The 18,367-nt window shown below is 43.8% G+C and overlaps 1 protein-coding gene across 1 annotated transcript in view; it reads right to left on the bottom strand.

The window, feature by feature from the left end:
- LOC308310986 (plexin-C1-like) overlaps positions 1–18,367 on the bottom strand; it is a 78,539-nt gene that overhangs the window by 54,019 nt on the left and 6,153 nt on the right. The window contains exons 5-19 of the mRNA XM_080757479.1: positions 18,099–18,230; positions 16,303–16,437; positions 15,754–15,854; positions 12,922–13,027; positions 11,687–11,873; positions 10,993–11,104; positions 10,205–10,277; positions 9,742–9,786; positions 8,113–8,246; positions 5,119–5,295; positions 4,524–4,623; positions 4,151–4,171; positions 3,388–3,585; positions 1,471–1,626; positions 1,272–1,368 (exon numbers count right to left, since the gene is read on the bottom strand). Of these exons, the coding sequence (XP_080613605.1) occupies positions 1,272–1,368; positions 1,471–1,626; positions 3,388–3,585; positions 4,151–4,171; positions 4,524–4,623; positions 5,119–5,295; positions 8,113–8,246; positions 9,742–9,786; positions 10,205–10,277; positions 10,993–11,104; positions 11,687–11,873; positions 12,922–13,027; positions 15,754–15,854; positions 16,303–16,437; positions 18,099–18,230 (1,774 nt within the window). The remainder of the gene's footprint in view (positions 1–1,271; positions 1,369–1,470; positions 1,627–3,387; positions 3,586–4,150; positions 4,172–4,523; positions 4,624–5,118; positions 5,296–8,112; positions 8,247–9,741; positions 9,787–10,204; positions 10,278–10,992; positions 11,105–11,686; positions 11,874–12,921; positions 13,028–15,753; positions 15,855–16,302; positions 16,438–18,098; positions 18,231–18,367) is intronic.

Below are 18,367 nucleotides of genomic sequence, written 5' to 3'. Positions count from 1 at the left end.
CACACCATTAACAACACCACAGCTACACAACAACACACAACACACCATTAACACCACAGCTACACAACAACACACAACACACCATTAACAACACCACAGCTACACAACAACACACAACAAACACACAACAAACCATTAACACCACAGCTACACAACAACACACAACACAACATTAACAACACCACAGCTACACAACAACACACAACAAACACACAACAAACCATTAACACCACAGCTACACAACAACACACAACACAACATTAACAACACCACAGCTACACAACAACACACAACAAACACACAACAAACCATTAACACCACAGCTACACAACAACACACAACACACCATTAAGACCAGGAACACCACAGCTACACAACACACAAACAAGGTGAGGGAATGAAACCAGGAACGCCACAGCTACACAACAACACAAACAAGGTGAGGGAATGAAACCAGGAACGCCACAGCTACACAACAACACAAACAAGGTGAGGGAATGAAACCAGGAACGCCACAGCTACACAACACACAAACAAGGTGAGGGAATGAAACCAGGAACGCCACAGCTACACAACAACACAAACAAGGTGAGGGAATGAAACCAGGAACGCCACAGCTACACAACAACACAAACAAGGTGAGGGAATGAAACCAGGAACGCCACAGCTACACAACAACACAAACAAGGTGAGGGAATGAAACCAGGAATGCCACAGCTACACAACACACAAACAAGGTGAGGGAATGAAACCAGGAACGCCACAGCTACACAACAACACAAACAAGGTGAGGGAATGAAACCAGGAACACCACAGCTACACAACAACACAAACAAGGTGAGGGAATGAAACCAGGAATGCCACAGCTACACACCACACAAACAAGGTGAGGGAATGAAACCAGGAACGCCACAGCTACACAACACAACAAACAAGGTGAGGGAATGAAACCATTAAGACCAGGAACCCCACAGCTACACAACAAAACACACAGGACCAGGGAATGAAACCATTAAGACCAGGAACACCACACACAACAAACAAACAAGACTTTATTTTTTTGGTGAGGGGGGGACGGGGGACGGGGGACGGGGGGGGGTGACGGACATGGGGGTCACACACACATACATATCATACTGGGCGTCCTTGACAGTGAAATAGTTTGAGAACCACTGATATAGAAACATGGGACATTTTATACAATCTCAGGCCTCAATGTGTTAAAAACCAGTCAAATTTAATAAAAAATAAAGTGGCAACGGTTTACTTACCAACGATAGATATAGGCAGTAATAGGAGCAGCAGCAGGAGAAATATCTGCAGAGAGCCGCGCTGCGTGAGGACGACAACTCCGTCTCCAAATGTGATCTGGAATGCAGGAGCGGCACAAGAGTGGAGTTTCTACAGAGACTGAACGCATCGAAGACGGCTCGATATACTGTCAGATCATTTAAAGCTAACAATATTCACCTTCAGGGCCTGGATTTTGTCGTCGGTTTTATTCAGTATCTTACAGATGAGAAACTCGGGTCCAATCCTCTCCATAACGCACTCGTACTGCTTGTCTCCCTGGAGCGCTCGGACTGACACCTCGGACAAACTCAGGTTCAGTTTGTCACGCTTCTTCTGAAGGATCAACAAGACAGACATACTAAGCATTTAAAGTATGAGGTATAAAGTATTGGAGCAGCCATAAACTACACAGGTTCATCTCTACTACTGTTGGAGCAGCCATAAACTACACAGGTTCATCTCTACTACTGTTGGAGCAGCCATGAACTACACAGGTTCATCTCTATTACTGTTGGAGCAGCCATAAACTACACATGTCCATCTCTATTACTGTTGGAGCAGCCATAAACTACACAGGTTCATCTCTACTACTGTTGGAGCAGCCATAAACTACACAGGTTCATCTCTACTACTGTTGGAGCAGCCATGAACTACACAGGTTCATCTCTATTACTGTTGGAGCAGCCATAAACTACACAGGTTCATCTCTACTACTGTTGGAGCAGCCATGAACTACACAGGTTCATCTCTATTACTGTTGGAGCAGCCATAAACTACACAGGTTCATCTCTATTACTGTTGGAGCAGCCATAAACTACACAGGTTCATCTCTATTACTGTTGGAGCAGCCATAAACTACACAGGTTCATCTCTATTACTGTTGGAGCAGCCATAAACTACACAGGTTCATCACTACTGTTGGAGCAGCCATAAACTACACAGGTTCATCTCTATTACTGTTGGAGCAGCCATGAACTACACAGGTTCATCTCTACTACTGTTGGAGCAGCCATAAACTACACAGGTTCATCTCTATTACTGTTGGAGCAGCCATGAACTACACAGGTTCATCTCTATTACTGTTGGAGCAGCCATAAACTACACAGGTTCATCTCTATTACTGTTGGAGCAGCCATAAACTACACAGGTTCATCTCTATTACTGTTGGAGCAGCCATAAACTACACAGGTTCATCACTACTGTTGGAGCAGCCATAAACTACACAGGTTCATCTCTATTACTGTTGGAGCAGCCATGAACTACACAGGTTCATCTCTACTACTGTTGGAGCAGCCATGAACTACACAGGTTCATCTCTATTACTGTTGGAGCAGCCATAAACTACACAGGTCCATCTCTATTACTGTTGGAGCAGCCATAAACTACACAGGTTCATCTCTATTACTGTTGGAGCAGCCATGAACTACACAGGTTCATCTCTATTACTGTTGGAGCAGCCATAAACTACACAGGTTCATCTCTATTACTGTTGGAGCAACCATGAACTACACAGGTTCATCTCTACTACTGTTGGAGCAGCCATAAACTACACAGGTTCATCTCTACTACTGTTGGAGCAGCCATAAACTACACAGGTTCATCTCTAGTACTGTTGGAGCAGCCATAAACTACACAGGTTCATCTCTACTACTGTTGGAGCAGCCATAAACTACACAGGTTCATCACTACTGTTGGAGCAGCCATAAACTACACAGGTTCATCACTACTGTTGGAGCAGCCATAAACTACACAGGTTCATCTCTACTACTGTTGGAGCAGCCATAAACTACACAGGTTCATCACTACTGTTGGAGCAGCCATAAACTACACAGGTTCATCACTACTGTTGGAGCAGCCATAAACTACACAGGTTCATCACTACTGTTGTATATATTTTATACGATATATATATATATATATATATATATATATTTATTTATTTTTCAGATGGGGGTCGGCGGCCAAACACAGATAATTCTGGGGGTCCTTTACATGAAAAAGGTTGAGCACCACCACTGACACATAGAAACATAGGGTTTTTCAGAAAACTGTCAGGATTTAGAAGACATTTTATAGAATGGTCCTGTTCAGTACCTGGACGGTGACCTGCAGGTCGGCGCGGTCCGGTCCCGTTCTCACGGAGGTGAAGTTGATGAAGTGTGGGTCAGGGTGGTAGGTCATGTGGACCGGGCACGGCAGGATCTGATTGGCTACCTTCAGGGACACGGAGACGCTAGTGGACGATTCACCGGCGCGTTGTTCAGCCAACGGGGGCGAGGCGTACCACAGAGTCTACGGTGACAAAAGACAACATAAATGATGTCAAGGGGTGTGTGTGTGTGTGTGTGTGTGTGTGTGTGTGTGTGGGGGGCGGGTGTGTGTAACACCCACCTCCATGGGTGTGTGTGTGGGACGGGTGTGTGTAACAGTCACCTCCATGTGTGTGTGTGTGTGTGTGTGTGTGTGTGTGTGTGTGTGTGTGTGTGGGACAGGTGTGTGTAACAGTCACCTCCATGGGTGTGTGTGTGGGACAGGTGTGTGTAACAGTCACCTCCATGTGTGTGTGTGTGTGTGTGTGTGTGTGTGTGTGTGTGTGTGTGTGTGTGTGTGTATGTGTGTGTGTGTGTGGGACAGGTGTGTGTAACAGTCACCTCCATGGGTGTGTGTGTGGGACAGGTGTGTGTAACAGTCACCTCCATGTGTGTGTGTGTGTGTGTGTGTGTGTGGGACGGGTGTGTGTAACAGTCACCTCCATGTGTGTGTGTGTGTGTGTGTGTGTGTGTGTGTGTGTGTGTGTGTGTGTGTGTGTGTGTGTGTGTGTGTGTGTGTGTGGGACGGGTGTGTGTGTAACAGTCACCTCCATGTGTGTGTGTGTGGGACGGGTGTGTGTGTAACAGTCACCTCCGTGTGTGTGTGTGTGTGGGACGGGTGTGTGTGTAACAGTCACCTCCATGTGTGTGTGTGTGGGACGGGTGTGTGTGTAACAGTCACCTCCATGTGTGTGTGTGTGTGTGTGTGTGTGTGTGTGTGTGTGTGGGACGGGTGTGTGTAACAGTCACCTCCATGTGTGTGTGTGTGTGTGTGTGTGTGTGTGTGTGTGTGTGTGTGTGTGTGTGTGTAACAGTCACCTCCATGTGTGTGTGTGTGGGACGGGTGTGTGTAACAGTCACCTCCATGTGTGTGTGTGTGTGTGTGTGTGTGTGTGTGGGACAGGTGTGTGTAACAGTCACCTCCATGTGTGTGTGTGTGGGACGGGTGACTTCGTGGCCGTGGATGAGTTCCTCCACAAACTCCAGGTTGGAACCCTCCACGGTGATGTTCCTGTTCCCACTGAGGAGAAAATGGTAAACGGTGCGTTTATATTTCATATATAAGCGCTGTTTATCCAAAGCGTTTTACATACGGCAGCACTAGAATTGCATTTTATGTATAGTCAAAGCACTTTATAGTACATTATAGCATAGTATAGTATGTATAGTTTATATATAGATAGTTTCATTATATAGATACTCCACTGTTACGTTCTTACGTGCTTACGCATGTTTCATGATAACTACTTTTTATATATGGGATGTATTGCCATGCTTTTTGTTCTTGCTTAATGCAGTATGTAGTTTAGAAACCGTCCTCCAGTGACATCGTCGATGGGGAATACAACAAGCTAATAGAAACTGCAGGCTTTCTAGTCCTGAAAAGCTGCAATGCGAAAATGGAAGCCACCGTTCTCACGATGATGAAAATCTAAACATTTTTGTAAAAAAGAGTCTTGTTTTAAAAAAAAAAAAATCTGCCTAATGATGATGTCACTGTCCATCAGTACAGTACCTGGCCCAGCTGGTGTCCGGTGTGATCCTGCCACAGACGGGTGAGGAGCGGTAGGTGAGGTGGGCGTGGCCGTGGCAGCTGCCGTCCGCCATGACGGCACAGATCTGGACCGGGCCTTTGTCCGCCGCGGGGACGTCGAACACCAGCCTGTGCCCCGACCTGTTACGCACCGCAGACCTGGAGATACAGTACACTGTTACACACCACAGACCTGGAGATACAGTACACTGTTACGCACCACAGACCTGGAGATACAGTACACTGTTACACACCACAGACCTGGAGATACAGTACACTGTTACGCACCGCAGACCTGGAGATACAGTACACTGTTACGCACCACAGACCTGGAGATACAGTACACTGTTACACACCACAGACCTGGAGATACAGTACACTGTTACGCACCACAGACCTGGAGATACAGTACACTGTTACACACCACAGACCTGGAGATACAGTACACTGTTACGCACCGCAGACCTGGAGATACAGTACACTGTTACACACCACAGACCTGGAGATACAGTACACTGTTACACACCACAGACCTGGAGATACAGTACACTGTTACGCACCACAGACCTGGAGATACAGTACACTGTTACGCACCACAGACCTGGAGATACAGTACACTGTTACGCACCACAGACCTGGAGATACAGTACACTGTTACGCACCACAGACCTGGAGATACAGTACACTGTTACGCACCGCAGACCTGGAGATACAGTACACTGTTACGCACCGCAGACCTGGAGATACAGTACACTGTTACACACCACAGACCTGGAGATACAGTACACTGTTACGCACCACAGACCTGGAGATACAGTACACTGTTACGCACCGCTGACCTGGAGATACAGTATACTGTTACACACCGCAGAGCTGGAAATACAGTACACTGAAGTTGTTTTGCTTATACTTAATCTAACTATACGAATGCAACACGTCTGTCTGTCTGTCTGTCCATAGAACTTACCCTACCCCCTTAGATAGCATTTCTGTAGACTTAGATTACATTTGATACAGGTTCATAGCATGTTATGTAGACAGCACTATAATTGCATTGTATGTAGTCATAGCACGTCATAGTACATATGTATAGCATAGTATAGTATATATGTATAGTTTCATTATATAGATATTCCACTGTTACGCATGTTTCATGATAAATGCTTTCCCATGCTTTTTGTTCTTGCTTAATGTAAATCGCTCTGCATTAAGAGCGGCTACTAAATGCCTAAATTGTAAATTGTCCGGTTGTAATCCACGTTAACTTTCGCCCGTTCACCGACGCGTTCCACTGAGGGACTTAGCGTTCCACTGAGGGACTTAGCGTTCCACTTAGGGACTTAGGCTCAATCCCAATTCCCCCCTTCGTCCTGGCCCTTAGCCCTTGCCCTTGCTTATGCGCGTTCACGTGAGGAGGAAGGGTTTTCTCAATTCTCTTTGGAGCGAGGGTTAGGGCTGAGGGCGAGGGGTAGAATCCCCTTCGTTTGAAGGGACATCGCGACCGGACTCAAAACGGAGCAACATCACTGAGGGCTGAAAGGCGGACGAGGTAAGAAGCCTTTTATGTCCTTTATTATGGAAAAATATTATAATAACCAATATTATTTGAATGTATTAACAATCTGCATCGCCAAAAATATCGCAATCTCTAGCAAAGGTTAACGTTACCTCACGTGAACTAACGATATGATACGGCGTTGCATTCATACAACGTTACCCATTCATTTGGCACCGCATCGGCGCTTTATTCTTTTTTATTTAACGCTGGTGCGCCGGTGATACAACTCGGATGCAAGCTAGCTTATTAGCAGGCATAAGTCCGACCCCCCAGACCACGATATGTCAACATTCTGCAGTTTTGGAGCTCTTAAAAGCCGTGAAATAGCCTACTGTACCTACATAACGCTGTCACTGCATAACGTTGGCTACTCGCTGCAGTGACGGTTTTATCATGACCAATGTTAAACTAATCCCCACAAGTTGCAAAACTTACATAACTAATTAGCAATGGTGTTGTGTTTTTCCCCAGGCAAACCATATGGAACAGATTGCAAGCTGCTGTGCAGACTGTACATTGGATGGAGATGAATCACGATGGCATTTTCATTGATAGAAAATGACTCTGTTCTTAATGATATTAAAAACAATTGAACAGTGACCACAGCCCCTTCTTTCTATACTGTAAATTGTTTTTCCTTTTTATAACCCTGTATATATGTACCCATGCTAAACAAACTGTTAAGACAATAATCAATGAATCAGGTACAACTGTTGAGCATGTGTCAGAATGAGCTATATCTAGCTGAATTACATTCTGCATACATGGTGGGCTACCAACATGAGACAAAATTACAATATATTTATTTTATCATAACCACAGCAATGTTATATTTACGTTCCATCTCTACAGCTTAAATCAAATGGAAAGTATACTTTCCATTTATAGTTTATATAAGTTTAGTATAATTTATAGTTTCCAAAGTGGGTTATGGGCTAAATGATAGTTTTTACACTCTCAGAGTTAATTAACATTGATATTACAATATAAATTGGAGGTCCTAGAGACAGAAAAATGCCATCAAAGTTTGGGGAAAGGTTATCTCAATTGTACTGCCATAATGTACAGTACAGTACGGGCGGAAAGAGGACAGTAGGTGACGGTATGCACTTTTATGTTGGTGCGATCCGCCATAAAACGCAGAGAAGAAGAAGAAACCGGTTGCTAAGTTACCCAATAAACACTGAAACGGGATGTTTACGTCCAAGGGTTTCCGTCGCACAATTGCGTCGCACAGCGATGACGTAGCAATCTATAAGGGACATTCCGATTCCTAGGGGGATGATTCATCTCCCTACCCCTTGACACTCATTATGTAGGAACAAGGGGAAGGGGCAAGGGCTGAGGGGTAGGGTTAAAAAACGAATTGGGAAAGGGCCTTAGTGTTCCACTGAGGGACTTAGCGAAGAAGGACTCACTCTTTGGCACTGCAGTCCATGTCTCGGTGGAAGCGGACCCCGGTCACATGACCGAGGTTACGGCCGGTCATCAGGACATCGTTTCTGCCGTGGAACGACACCTCACTGGGAGAGACGGACGAGATGTGGGGTTCCTAGCACAGTAGCACGCACACGCACACACGCACACACAGCCACACACGCATGTCGCACACACACGCACGCACACACAGCCACACACATGCATATGACACACACAGCCACATGCACACAACGCCACACATGCATGTCGTACACACACACACACACACACATACAGACACACACATGCACACACAGCCACACATTTCGATTTATTTATTTGAGTCCACATTTATAAAATACATTATCAAGGGCACAAATATTTTCGGTTGCTTCTGATATACTATGCACTCGAAACATCACGTGTCTCAGTGCTTGAGTCCAAACAAGCCCTAAATGTACAGAATATAACGCACACACACACACAAACACACACACACACACGTCGCACACACACACTCGTCGCACGCACGCACACACACACACACACACACACACACACGGTTGGATACGTGAGAACAGGGAAGTTTGGTTTGTTGAAATGCTACATAGATTAGACAAAGTGTTGAAAACACACTTGAGAGGATATTACTCCACATCCTGAGGTGGAAAGATAAATCTGGCTGACTTGTTGTTTCTGTTTGTAAAACCATGTTTTTTTAAATCTTTTTAACCTTGTACTGTTGTTGCTTCTGCTATGTTTAGCTTTGTTTTTTTCCCCTAATAAAGTCTGTTCCTAGTGTTGTTACGTAAAGCGATTTGGGTATTCAGAAAAGTGCTACAGTATATAAACTTGAGCTATATTATTATTATTATGTTTGTTTCAGTGAAATGGAATGACTGAGAGTTCCATGAAATTATGTTTTTATTGTTGTATACGGACTGTCGCTTTTTTTCTTCTTAACTTAGACTTTGTTTTAAAAGGGCTCAAGAACAAAGCAGCCTATTTTATTCCAGCAACCACCGGAGAACTGATCTGGAGAACTGATCTTGGTCTGTGTGTGAAATCTGTGAATCAGAGCCAGAGAGTTGCGTCATTGAGGGGTCAGAAAACCCAGCACTCGAGCGCCGTTCGTGCAGCCTGGATGGAGAGGGACAAGCTGGACTTTGAAATACATTGTTTTCAACGAGGGGGCGGCGCAAATATCAGCAATTTTAGGCATGTGTGCAACACGACAACCGTTTTAAAGCAGTGGTTACCAAACGTTTTCATGACGAGGACCCCCAAATTCACACTAATTAGCCACGCGGACCCCCATTTGAGAAGTTATTCCAGGGATGTCATAAGAGAAGATATTTTTTTTTAACGTATTGTCTCTGTAATGTTTATGTTGTACTATTACTAAGAAAAAACATTAAACAATCTAAAATAAAGGGATTTAAGATCATTAAGGCCGCCCTGAGTCCAGTGCATATGGACAAAGCGTTCATGACTGGTCAAGTAAAAGTACAAATACCTTAAAATTGTACAGTACTTAAGTAAAAGTACACCACTGCCGGGACCCAAACTGGTGAAAACAGCAGATGAGGTAAAAAACTAAGTATAAAGTATGAGCTTGGTGTACTTACTGCATCGTCCATTCCTGACTCAGCCATGGTACACACAGCGTCCTCCTGTTGGGTGGAAGTGAGAAGAGGAAGTGGTTGGTGAAATGAAGAAGCAAGGAGGAGCCACACTGTGATAATGAAACCCAATATAGTGTTTTAGTGTTTTACCGTTTGAAGCTATGATTATGCAGTATGCAAAGACGACAAAACTAACAAGAAAACAAACATAATACCGTCTGTTAACCCATTTAGACCCAAGAACGATTCTACAAAATAATGCCTTCTGAATCATGACAGTTTTCTGAAAAACTTGTTTCTATATCAGTGGTGCTCAAACATTTTCATGTCAAGGACCCCCAAAAATATATGTAATTGGCTGCCGACTCCCATCTGAAAATGAGTTGTTCCAGGGACCCCTCCTCCAGAAGCAAAGATTTGAGTTAAAAACGTTCGCTCTGAAAGAATATATTCAAACATTTGTTACATTAACAGCCAGGTTGGTCCAGGAACAGGTGTTGTCACTCCAGCCACACCCAGCCATGATGCACTGACGACACCTGAGGAGAGAACAACCAATCAGTGATGACACCTGAGGAGAGGACAACCAATCAGTGACGACATCTGAGGTCTCATTCACACGTATCAAACACCATCAAACAAATGTCTGGTCATTTCTTTTAGGCCCCCACAATACTTTTCCAATGGGAGTCACGTGGTTAATTGACCAAACATTTGTGTTTGATTGCTGGTGGTGTTCTGCCCCTCCTCTTGTTTTTTGGCAGAAATTTTTGATTTTAGTTTTAGTCATAGTCTTTTGAATGGTTTTCATTTAGTTTTAGTCACATTTTAGTCACCTGGAATGTGCTAGTGTTAGTCTAGTTTCAGTCGACCAAATGTCATGAGATTTTAGTCGACTAAAATGTATTTTGGCGGGCCTTGATGCAGTCGCAATGACTGATTTTACACTTGCTGAAAATAGCCGATCTACAACGTGTCGCGTTGTGAGCTTGTAGATCGGCTATTGTCAGTATGCAACAAAGTGTAACATGACTTATAGTGGATCTCTTGTCCACTAGTCCCATTCCTAACATTTGAGTCTATAGTTTTTATTTGTTGACAAAATCGACAGTATATTTAGTCTTATAGTTTTAGTCATCAATCATAGGTCAGTTTTCATTTAGTTTTCATTTAGTTTTAGTCAGTGGATAAAGGCGGTCGATGAACAATTTTCGTCTTATAGTTTTAGTCAAGGAAAACAACAGTGTGACTCACAGGAGCGAAGTAGGAGGTCCAGTGATGTGAGAACAGTTGGTCAGCCTCAGTCTCTCCTCCAGGCGGGTCTGTGGCGTCTTCCCCAGGAGGACCGTGACGGTGACATTCAGCCCTGGGAGAAGAACATATATATAATATCAAAAATCCAAAATCTTTTGAATATATTTTCATTTAGTTTTAGGCATATTTTAGTCACCTGGAATGTTTTAGTGTTATAGTCGACTAAATCTATACAGTTGATTTTGTTTTACACTTTTACACTGCATGCTGAAAATAGCCGATCTACAAGCTCACAGCGTGTCACGCTGCAACGTGTTGTGAGTTTGTGGATCTGCTATTTTCAGGGCACGACACCCGAGCGCAACCATTAACCACATATTAAATGACCTCCTCTCCACTAGTCCCTCCCTAACATTCTAGTCTAGTTTTTATTTGTTGACAAAATTGTCAGTATATTTATTAGTCACAGTTTTAGTCATCATGGCTAATTTTCAATTTTAGTTTTATGTAGTTTCGTCAGTGAAAAAAAAAAGGATAGTCGACGTTTTTTGCGTCATAGTTTCAGAGGATGAAATCAACACAACTACCAATGTTGATTTCATCGACTTAAACTATGACGAAAAATGTTCGTCCACTACCGGCTACTGCAGGGTTTGAGTTATTTTGGAGTGCTGAAAGGTCAAAGGTCACTGACCCTGACCTCTGGCAGGCAGTCTGTCAGTAGCGATGAGACAGGTGCACCATGGGAACCGAGGGGCGGGGCCTCCCGGGGCACACAGGTGCCCATCGGAGGTGGTCGTCGTCGTGGAGAAGGAGCAGGAGAAGTCTGGCGGAGACACGTCCCCGCTCCTACTCAGATGAGCCTGGATAGTCAGGTTGATCTGACAGGACACAAATAATAAAGGAAATGCATCTTTATAGCGCTTTTCCAAGTGCTTCTCAAAGCGCTTTACATTCGTCCATTCATTCATTCATTCATTCATTGGGGGGTGAAGTGGTGAACAGTCGACGCCAGCGTCCTCACTTCCCACATTCACACACCGACGGTGGCGAGCTCACAGCCTCACACCGACCGACTCATTGGAGGCAACGTAGGGTTCAGTGTCTTGCCCGAGGACACTTCCACATGTGGACAGGAGGAGGAGGAGGAGCCGGGATTCGAACCGGCACCGACCCACGGATCATTTGGACGACCTGCTCTACCTCCTGAGCCACAGTCGCCCTGCATGTCTTCATTTATTATAAATATACTGTATATAGATTATCATGGCATTCCTTAGACGTCTGGATAACAATTATCATGGGGCTTATAGGTATTTCAAAAAGACAAGATGGTAATTGACCAACACTTGATGTGCTTAATTACACTGATTGGTACGTTGTCCTTATCATCACCCACCCAGCGTAAATAAATGCTCAGTATGTGATAAAAAAAATGATGACAAACTAATTACTACTATTAATAAAACTATAATACATCTTTACTTGCATAGCACTTTCCAAAACAAGACAACACAAAAGAATGAACCGTATATTGAATTGTGAAATGGACTCAACCAAAGTTCCATACATACACGTTACAGAAAGTTACATGGCTACAAAATCGTTGCTGTCATTTTTGATTAATATTTTTTTGTATAAATCAGTGCTATTGAACACCCTTTACGTCTGTGTGTTGTTTTGAAAATATTGAACCAATGGAAAGTAGTAAAAAGTGCTTTGGACAAATAAACCTCTTAACTCCATTGGACCCTCAAAATGTCTGCTAAAGCAACTATAACTCCACCACCTCTCCCCCTCTCATGGAAGTAATTGACAATATATAAAGTCACAACACCAACTTTGATGAGGCTGAATTGCTTTGTTATTAAATATATACGGTAATTTTATGGAGTTATGAGGTTTCCTCCCGTGTATGCAGATCTGTACCTGACCGTTGCTCTTCTCGACTCGATGAGAGACGATCTTCTGTTCGCTGGAGTCGTCGGGAATGGACAGCCACACCGAACCACGGCATTCTTCCTCAAACGTGCAGCTGTCAATTGAACGAGAAGTCATCGTCAAGACTCAAGACCGAGGACAACGTTGCGACGCATTGTGAGCTTGTAGATCGGCTATTTTCAAAATGGCCAAAATGTATAGGGTTGAAGTGAAGTCTAATCAAAGGGTCTAATCAACAAAACAAAAAAAATCGACAAAAAAGTACAAACACCTCAAATTTGGCAACCCCCCGAGGGGTCGCGACCCACGGGTTGAGAACCCCTGCTATAACAGACCTCTGCCTAATCAAACCCTCTGAGCACCAGCTGCACGGGCTGCTGTTTCCAACATGTAAACACACACAGTGTCATTTACAGTTAAACGTTGCTCTCAAAAATGTTTTTGAAAAGATTTGAGCGAGGAAATAGACAAAGCAGAATTACGTAACGAATCAACAGAGAACTGAAAACACAAGGGCACATAAATAGACAAGGACTAACTAGTGTAGCAAGTGGCACAATGGGTAAGAGATTGACTGCGTGTAAACCAGGTTCGGAAAAGGAGCTCAATGTGTGAATGAAAACCAATGAAATAAGGGAGGCAGAAACTGGAGTGAAAAGGTAACTGAAATATTATTATTATTATCAAAAACAACTTAAACAACTTTGAACAATTATAGAAAATAATAAACCAAAAAAATGGGGGCCCTTTAAAGGTGGTGACTGTCCAGGTGGAGTTCCTAGCTAGGGGACATTTAGTCTTTCTCCAGGGGGGGGAGAATTGGGTTACCACATTTGTGGAGGGAGGGGGGCGTCGAGGTCCGGGTCGGCTCGCCAGGTTCAGGTACCAGCCGGTACCAGAACCATCCAAGGAGTTTCCTTTTAAGGACACAAAAAACCTGACCGAAGAGTATCCAAAGATTGTCACAGTGAACCTGCTGCTCCTGCCATGCTGCTGTCAAACATTTCGGCCATCTTGAATAGGTGGAAGTGGGAGTGGGGAGTGTAAGACCTGATGTCACTTTTATACTGCCTTGATTGACAGTTGACATGGGTTGCCATTCGCGGGTTGCCATGTTGGCTGGGTTACACTAGACACAGGTGAACACAACTGACCTGATCTACTGACCTGGGGCCTATTTCACGAATCTTGGATTAACTAATACAGGATATAGGCCAAAACCAGGCTTTTAAAATCCTGATCTTTACAGCCTGGTTTATTCCGTTCCACTAAAGCCAAGCGAGGCTCAGAATTGGCGAATTTGGCGAGCCGGGATCAGCAAGCCTGGCTTAATAGACAGTCTGGCCTTTTGTCTCTAGACCCATTATGTGATCACAGATTTACTGATCCTTCTTCTTCATGTTTTGCATTTTGCATCTTTGCATCCTTAATAGTTGCATTACAGCCCCCTTCTGTATATCTCATTATCTTTACTAATCTATTCAAGACTTACTGATACAAGGACTTAAGCTTCTAAAATAAATACTGCTGCTGTAATTAAAGAGAGAACATACTCTCAATAGTGGATAGACTGAATGATTAACTACCCCAAAAATATAGTTTACATTTTACCACTACTATTAACTTAAAACAGAATTCTTAATATTGTAAGCATAATGATATTGTCGCATTGTGATATTTGGCCATAACTCCCTCCTCTGAGGGAGCTACCTTTGGGGAAGGGGGTTGTTGTCCAGACAGGGGCCAGACTGGTGAGGGTCATGGGTTCATGTAGCATGCCAAAATTTGTGCTATTGCCATTGAGAATGCATTGGGCGTTTAAGTTAAATAACTCAGAAACTACAAAACATTTCAAAGTTCCAGCATGTGTCTCCACAGTAAGCTGCATTTTACAAAGTGTGAATGGAGTTTCTAGGTGAAAGTGATTTTTTGAAGTGCCACTATCTGCCTACAAATGTCTCAAATTTGAAGCACTATATTTCTAAAACTATGAAACATTTCAAAGATTCCTTTTCAGGCACACATGTCCACCATAGGATGAAACTAAATAGGTTTGAATGGGGTTTCTAGGTGTAAGTATGTAGGACTATGGGTGAAACATTATAATGGTAATATGTTGTAAAACAATGAGTAATGGTAATATTTAGTGGTTTTCACTTTAACAAAAAAAAAATAATAATAATATAATATAATAATTCTTCTTAACCGTGCACTTGCACGACAGCAAATCTATTCATGGGGAACATTCACCAAAAGCAGCTGATCTACAAGCTCACAAGCTGTCATGATGTTGTGCAGCCTATATATTTTGGTTATTTGATTTTATATAGTGCTTAAATTAGTCCTTTAATGCAGACCGATACAAATAAGGCAACATAAACCCATAATAATTGAATAAATCTGGAAAACATCATTGGTTTGTGATCAGTTTGACTGCTTAATGAACAGTAAAGACATCAGTATTAGGTTAAACCTGGCTGTTAGCCTGGTCCGGAGCAGGCTAAGTCCAAAGCATAAGTTTCCATGGTAACTTATGTAGCATCACTTTCATGAAACCGAATCAAGCCTCAACATATCCAGGTTAACTGGTTAAGTTAATCTGGCAAGATCAACCAGCTTTCATGAAACCGGTTAAGCACTGATCCAGGATATATTAAGCCAGGATATGTGTTAAAGCCCGGCTTAATCTCTAATCCAAGTTTCGTGAAATAGGCCCCTGTTTGTAGAGTCACACCATAAATAACGACCTGTAGAGAAGTGTTACTGACCTGTTTGTAGAGTCACACCATAAATAACGACCTGTAGAGAAGTGTTACTGACCTGTTTCTAGAGTCACACCAGCCACAGTAAGGATCTCCTGCAGACCAACAGGCCTTCAGGTCCATGTGCGTTTCACACTGAGATACAGGTACACGGTGCATCTGGAAAACGCACACACGCGCACACGCACACACACAAACTGTCAGGATTCCAGAAGACATTAGTTAGTAGATTTCAGGTCTAAATGGGTTAAAACACCAAAAGGGGGAAAATAGAACATGTATGACATATAAGGTTATCCATGGTGATTGATTGATTGATTGATTGAAAGACATATATAACAGTTTGCAGAATTACAGTACATTTCAAGCACAACTCAATACAAAGACTGTTAACTGTGAGTGGACGCCCCAATAAAGCATGATTACACTTGTTTACAAGAGGGTCCACCTTGTTCAATTCATCAAAACTTTTAGACTAGAGACATAATACAAATATCCACTTTCTATATAGCCAAAGAACAGAACGGGAATTCATCATAAAGGAGGTAAAAAGGGAAAAGAAACGTAGACAGTGAGTGAGGGGAAAAGGGGCGGGTGGGTGACCGACCTGTTTCTCGATGGCGACGTAGATGTGCCTACGGCTCACGGGGTCCAGCTGGATCTTAGGGAACACGTTGCGGTCGTCGGCGGTCTTGAACAGAACCCTGGGACAGGCGCTCCGGAACGCCTGGTCTACCGCCAGCTGACGCCCAGAGGAAACCCGCAAATACAGGACACAAATATGGTAAATGTACATATGGATGGAAATATGTACATACAAATACAATAATATACATACTGTACATACAATATACATACGGTGGTGACTGATACCAAACCAACGACCCAGGAGTCAGAGCTCAGGATTGTCAGTGCTCACAATACATATATATTGTATGTATTCATATGTAAAATATACATACATACAATAATATGTACATTTATTGGTGCTTTTACCCAAAGCGCTTAACAGAGATTGTGTGTTACATTCACCCATTCACGCACGCACGCACGCACGCACGCACGCACTCACGCCTGTCAGAGGGTAAAGGAGCGACTTGGACTCCTCATGCAGCATGAGTTCAAGGTCCGTTGCTCTCCCCAGGTTGGCGGAGGGTTTGTGTGTGTGTGTATATATATATATATATAGAGCCCAGGATCACATTATTAGATAATTGACACAGGGGGGGTGAAAAAAAAAGAAAACCACTGCTTTAGTTATTTTGTGATTCTTTTGAACAGTTCTAAGAAAACACTGTGGGAATCTGAACATTCTGCTAGTGTGATTATTATTATTAGTATTATTATGCCTTCCAAGGAAATGGTTTTGATTGTGTTACCCGAGGCTATACTGTACTTTATTATCTCATCATGTGAGTCCATCCATGCATGAAAGAAGCCCAGTGTGTGAAGAGACCCATAATGGCACTCTGTGGCGTTGTGACCCAGAGGCAGCGGGGTTGAAATCCTGTAAGAGGACACTTTTGGACAAAAATAGCAGATCTACAAGCTCACAGCGCGTCGCGCTGTGAGCTTGCGTGAGCTTGTAGATCGGCTATTTTCGGGGCGCAAACGAGCACTCTTTTATCTAGTGGAGATGCGATGTGTAACGACATGGATTTCTAAACAAATTTGTTCCAACGCAAAATACTGCGTTCCAATTAAGCTCAGGAGACTGAATGCTGCCTTCCTTCCTTCCGACATGGCATGGAGAGGAGAGGCATGTTGCATTTCCTTCACCGTGTAGTAAACGCTGCATTCGTGGTCTGGAGAGGGCAGTTGTTTTACAGACGGGGTAAAAGGGGCAGGGCGACTCCTTCACCTACCTCGGCAGCATTTTACATAAGCAGGGCGGAGCAGAGAGCGATGTCACAGCTAGAATAGGTACAGTACCAGCGTTCTGATAGGCCTGTCAATAAGACAAGACATCTGATAGGCCCGTCAATAAGACAAGACATCTGATAGGCCCGTCACTAAGACAAGACATGTACCAGTGTTGTTTTCGTCAACGAACATTTTTCGCCGACAAACATTTTGCGTCGACGAAGAACATTTTTCGTCGACGAAATTTTAGTCTAGTTCAGGACAGCCCAAAACCGTGTTGGATGGAGAAGAGTCGTTGATGGCCTATGCTCCACTGGGAGCGACGGGCCTGACAACAAACAAAAGGGGCAGGGGCTGAAGCCCCCTTTGATGTCGATGTGTGCACGTCGAAGCTGGGCTCCCCCAGAGTTAGTGTCGAAGTGTCCTTGAGCAAGACTCTGAACCCCTATGCACAATCTATGTAAAGCACCTTGGTTAAAGGCCCTATATAAATGCACCATTTACAGACAGACAGACAGACAGACAGACAGACGGACAGACCTTGATGAGCTGTCCGTCTCCCGTTCCGATGAAGAGCAGCGTCCAGGTCTTGTGTCTCAGCGCCAGCACTGACGTCATGGAGGCGTGTCTAAACAGCACGGCTTCTGGGGACAGCAGCTCGGGAGGATACGCCTGGAACGCGCACACACACACACACACACACACACACACACACACACACACACACACACACACACACACACACACACACACACACACACACACACACACACACACACACACACACACACACACACACACACACACAC

This window comes from Protomyctophum bolini (assembly GCF_963924005.1).
Source record: "Protomyctophum bolini genome assembly, chromosome: 23".
Lineage (NCBI taxonomy): Eukaryota > Metazoa > Chordata > Actinopteri > Myctophiformes > Myctophidae > Protomyctophum > Protomyctophum bolini.
The sequence above is the reverse complement of the archived record's forward strand: the minus strand, read 5'-3'. Positions and strand labels throughout refer to the sequence as shown.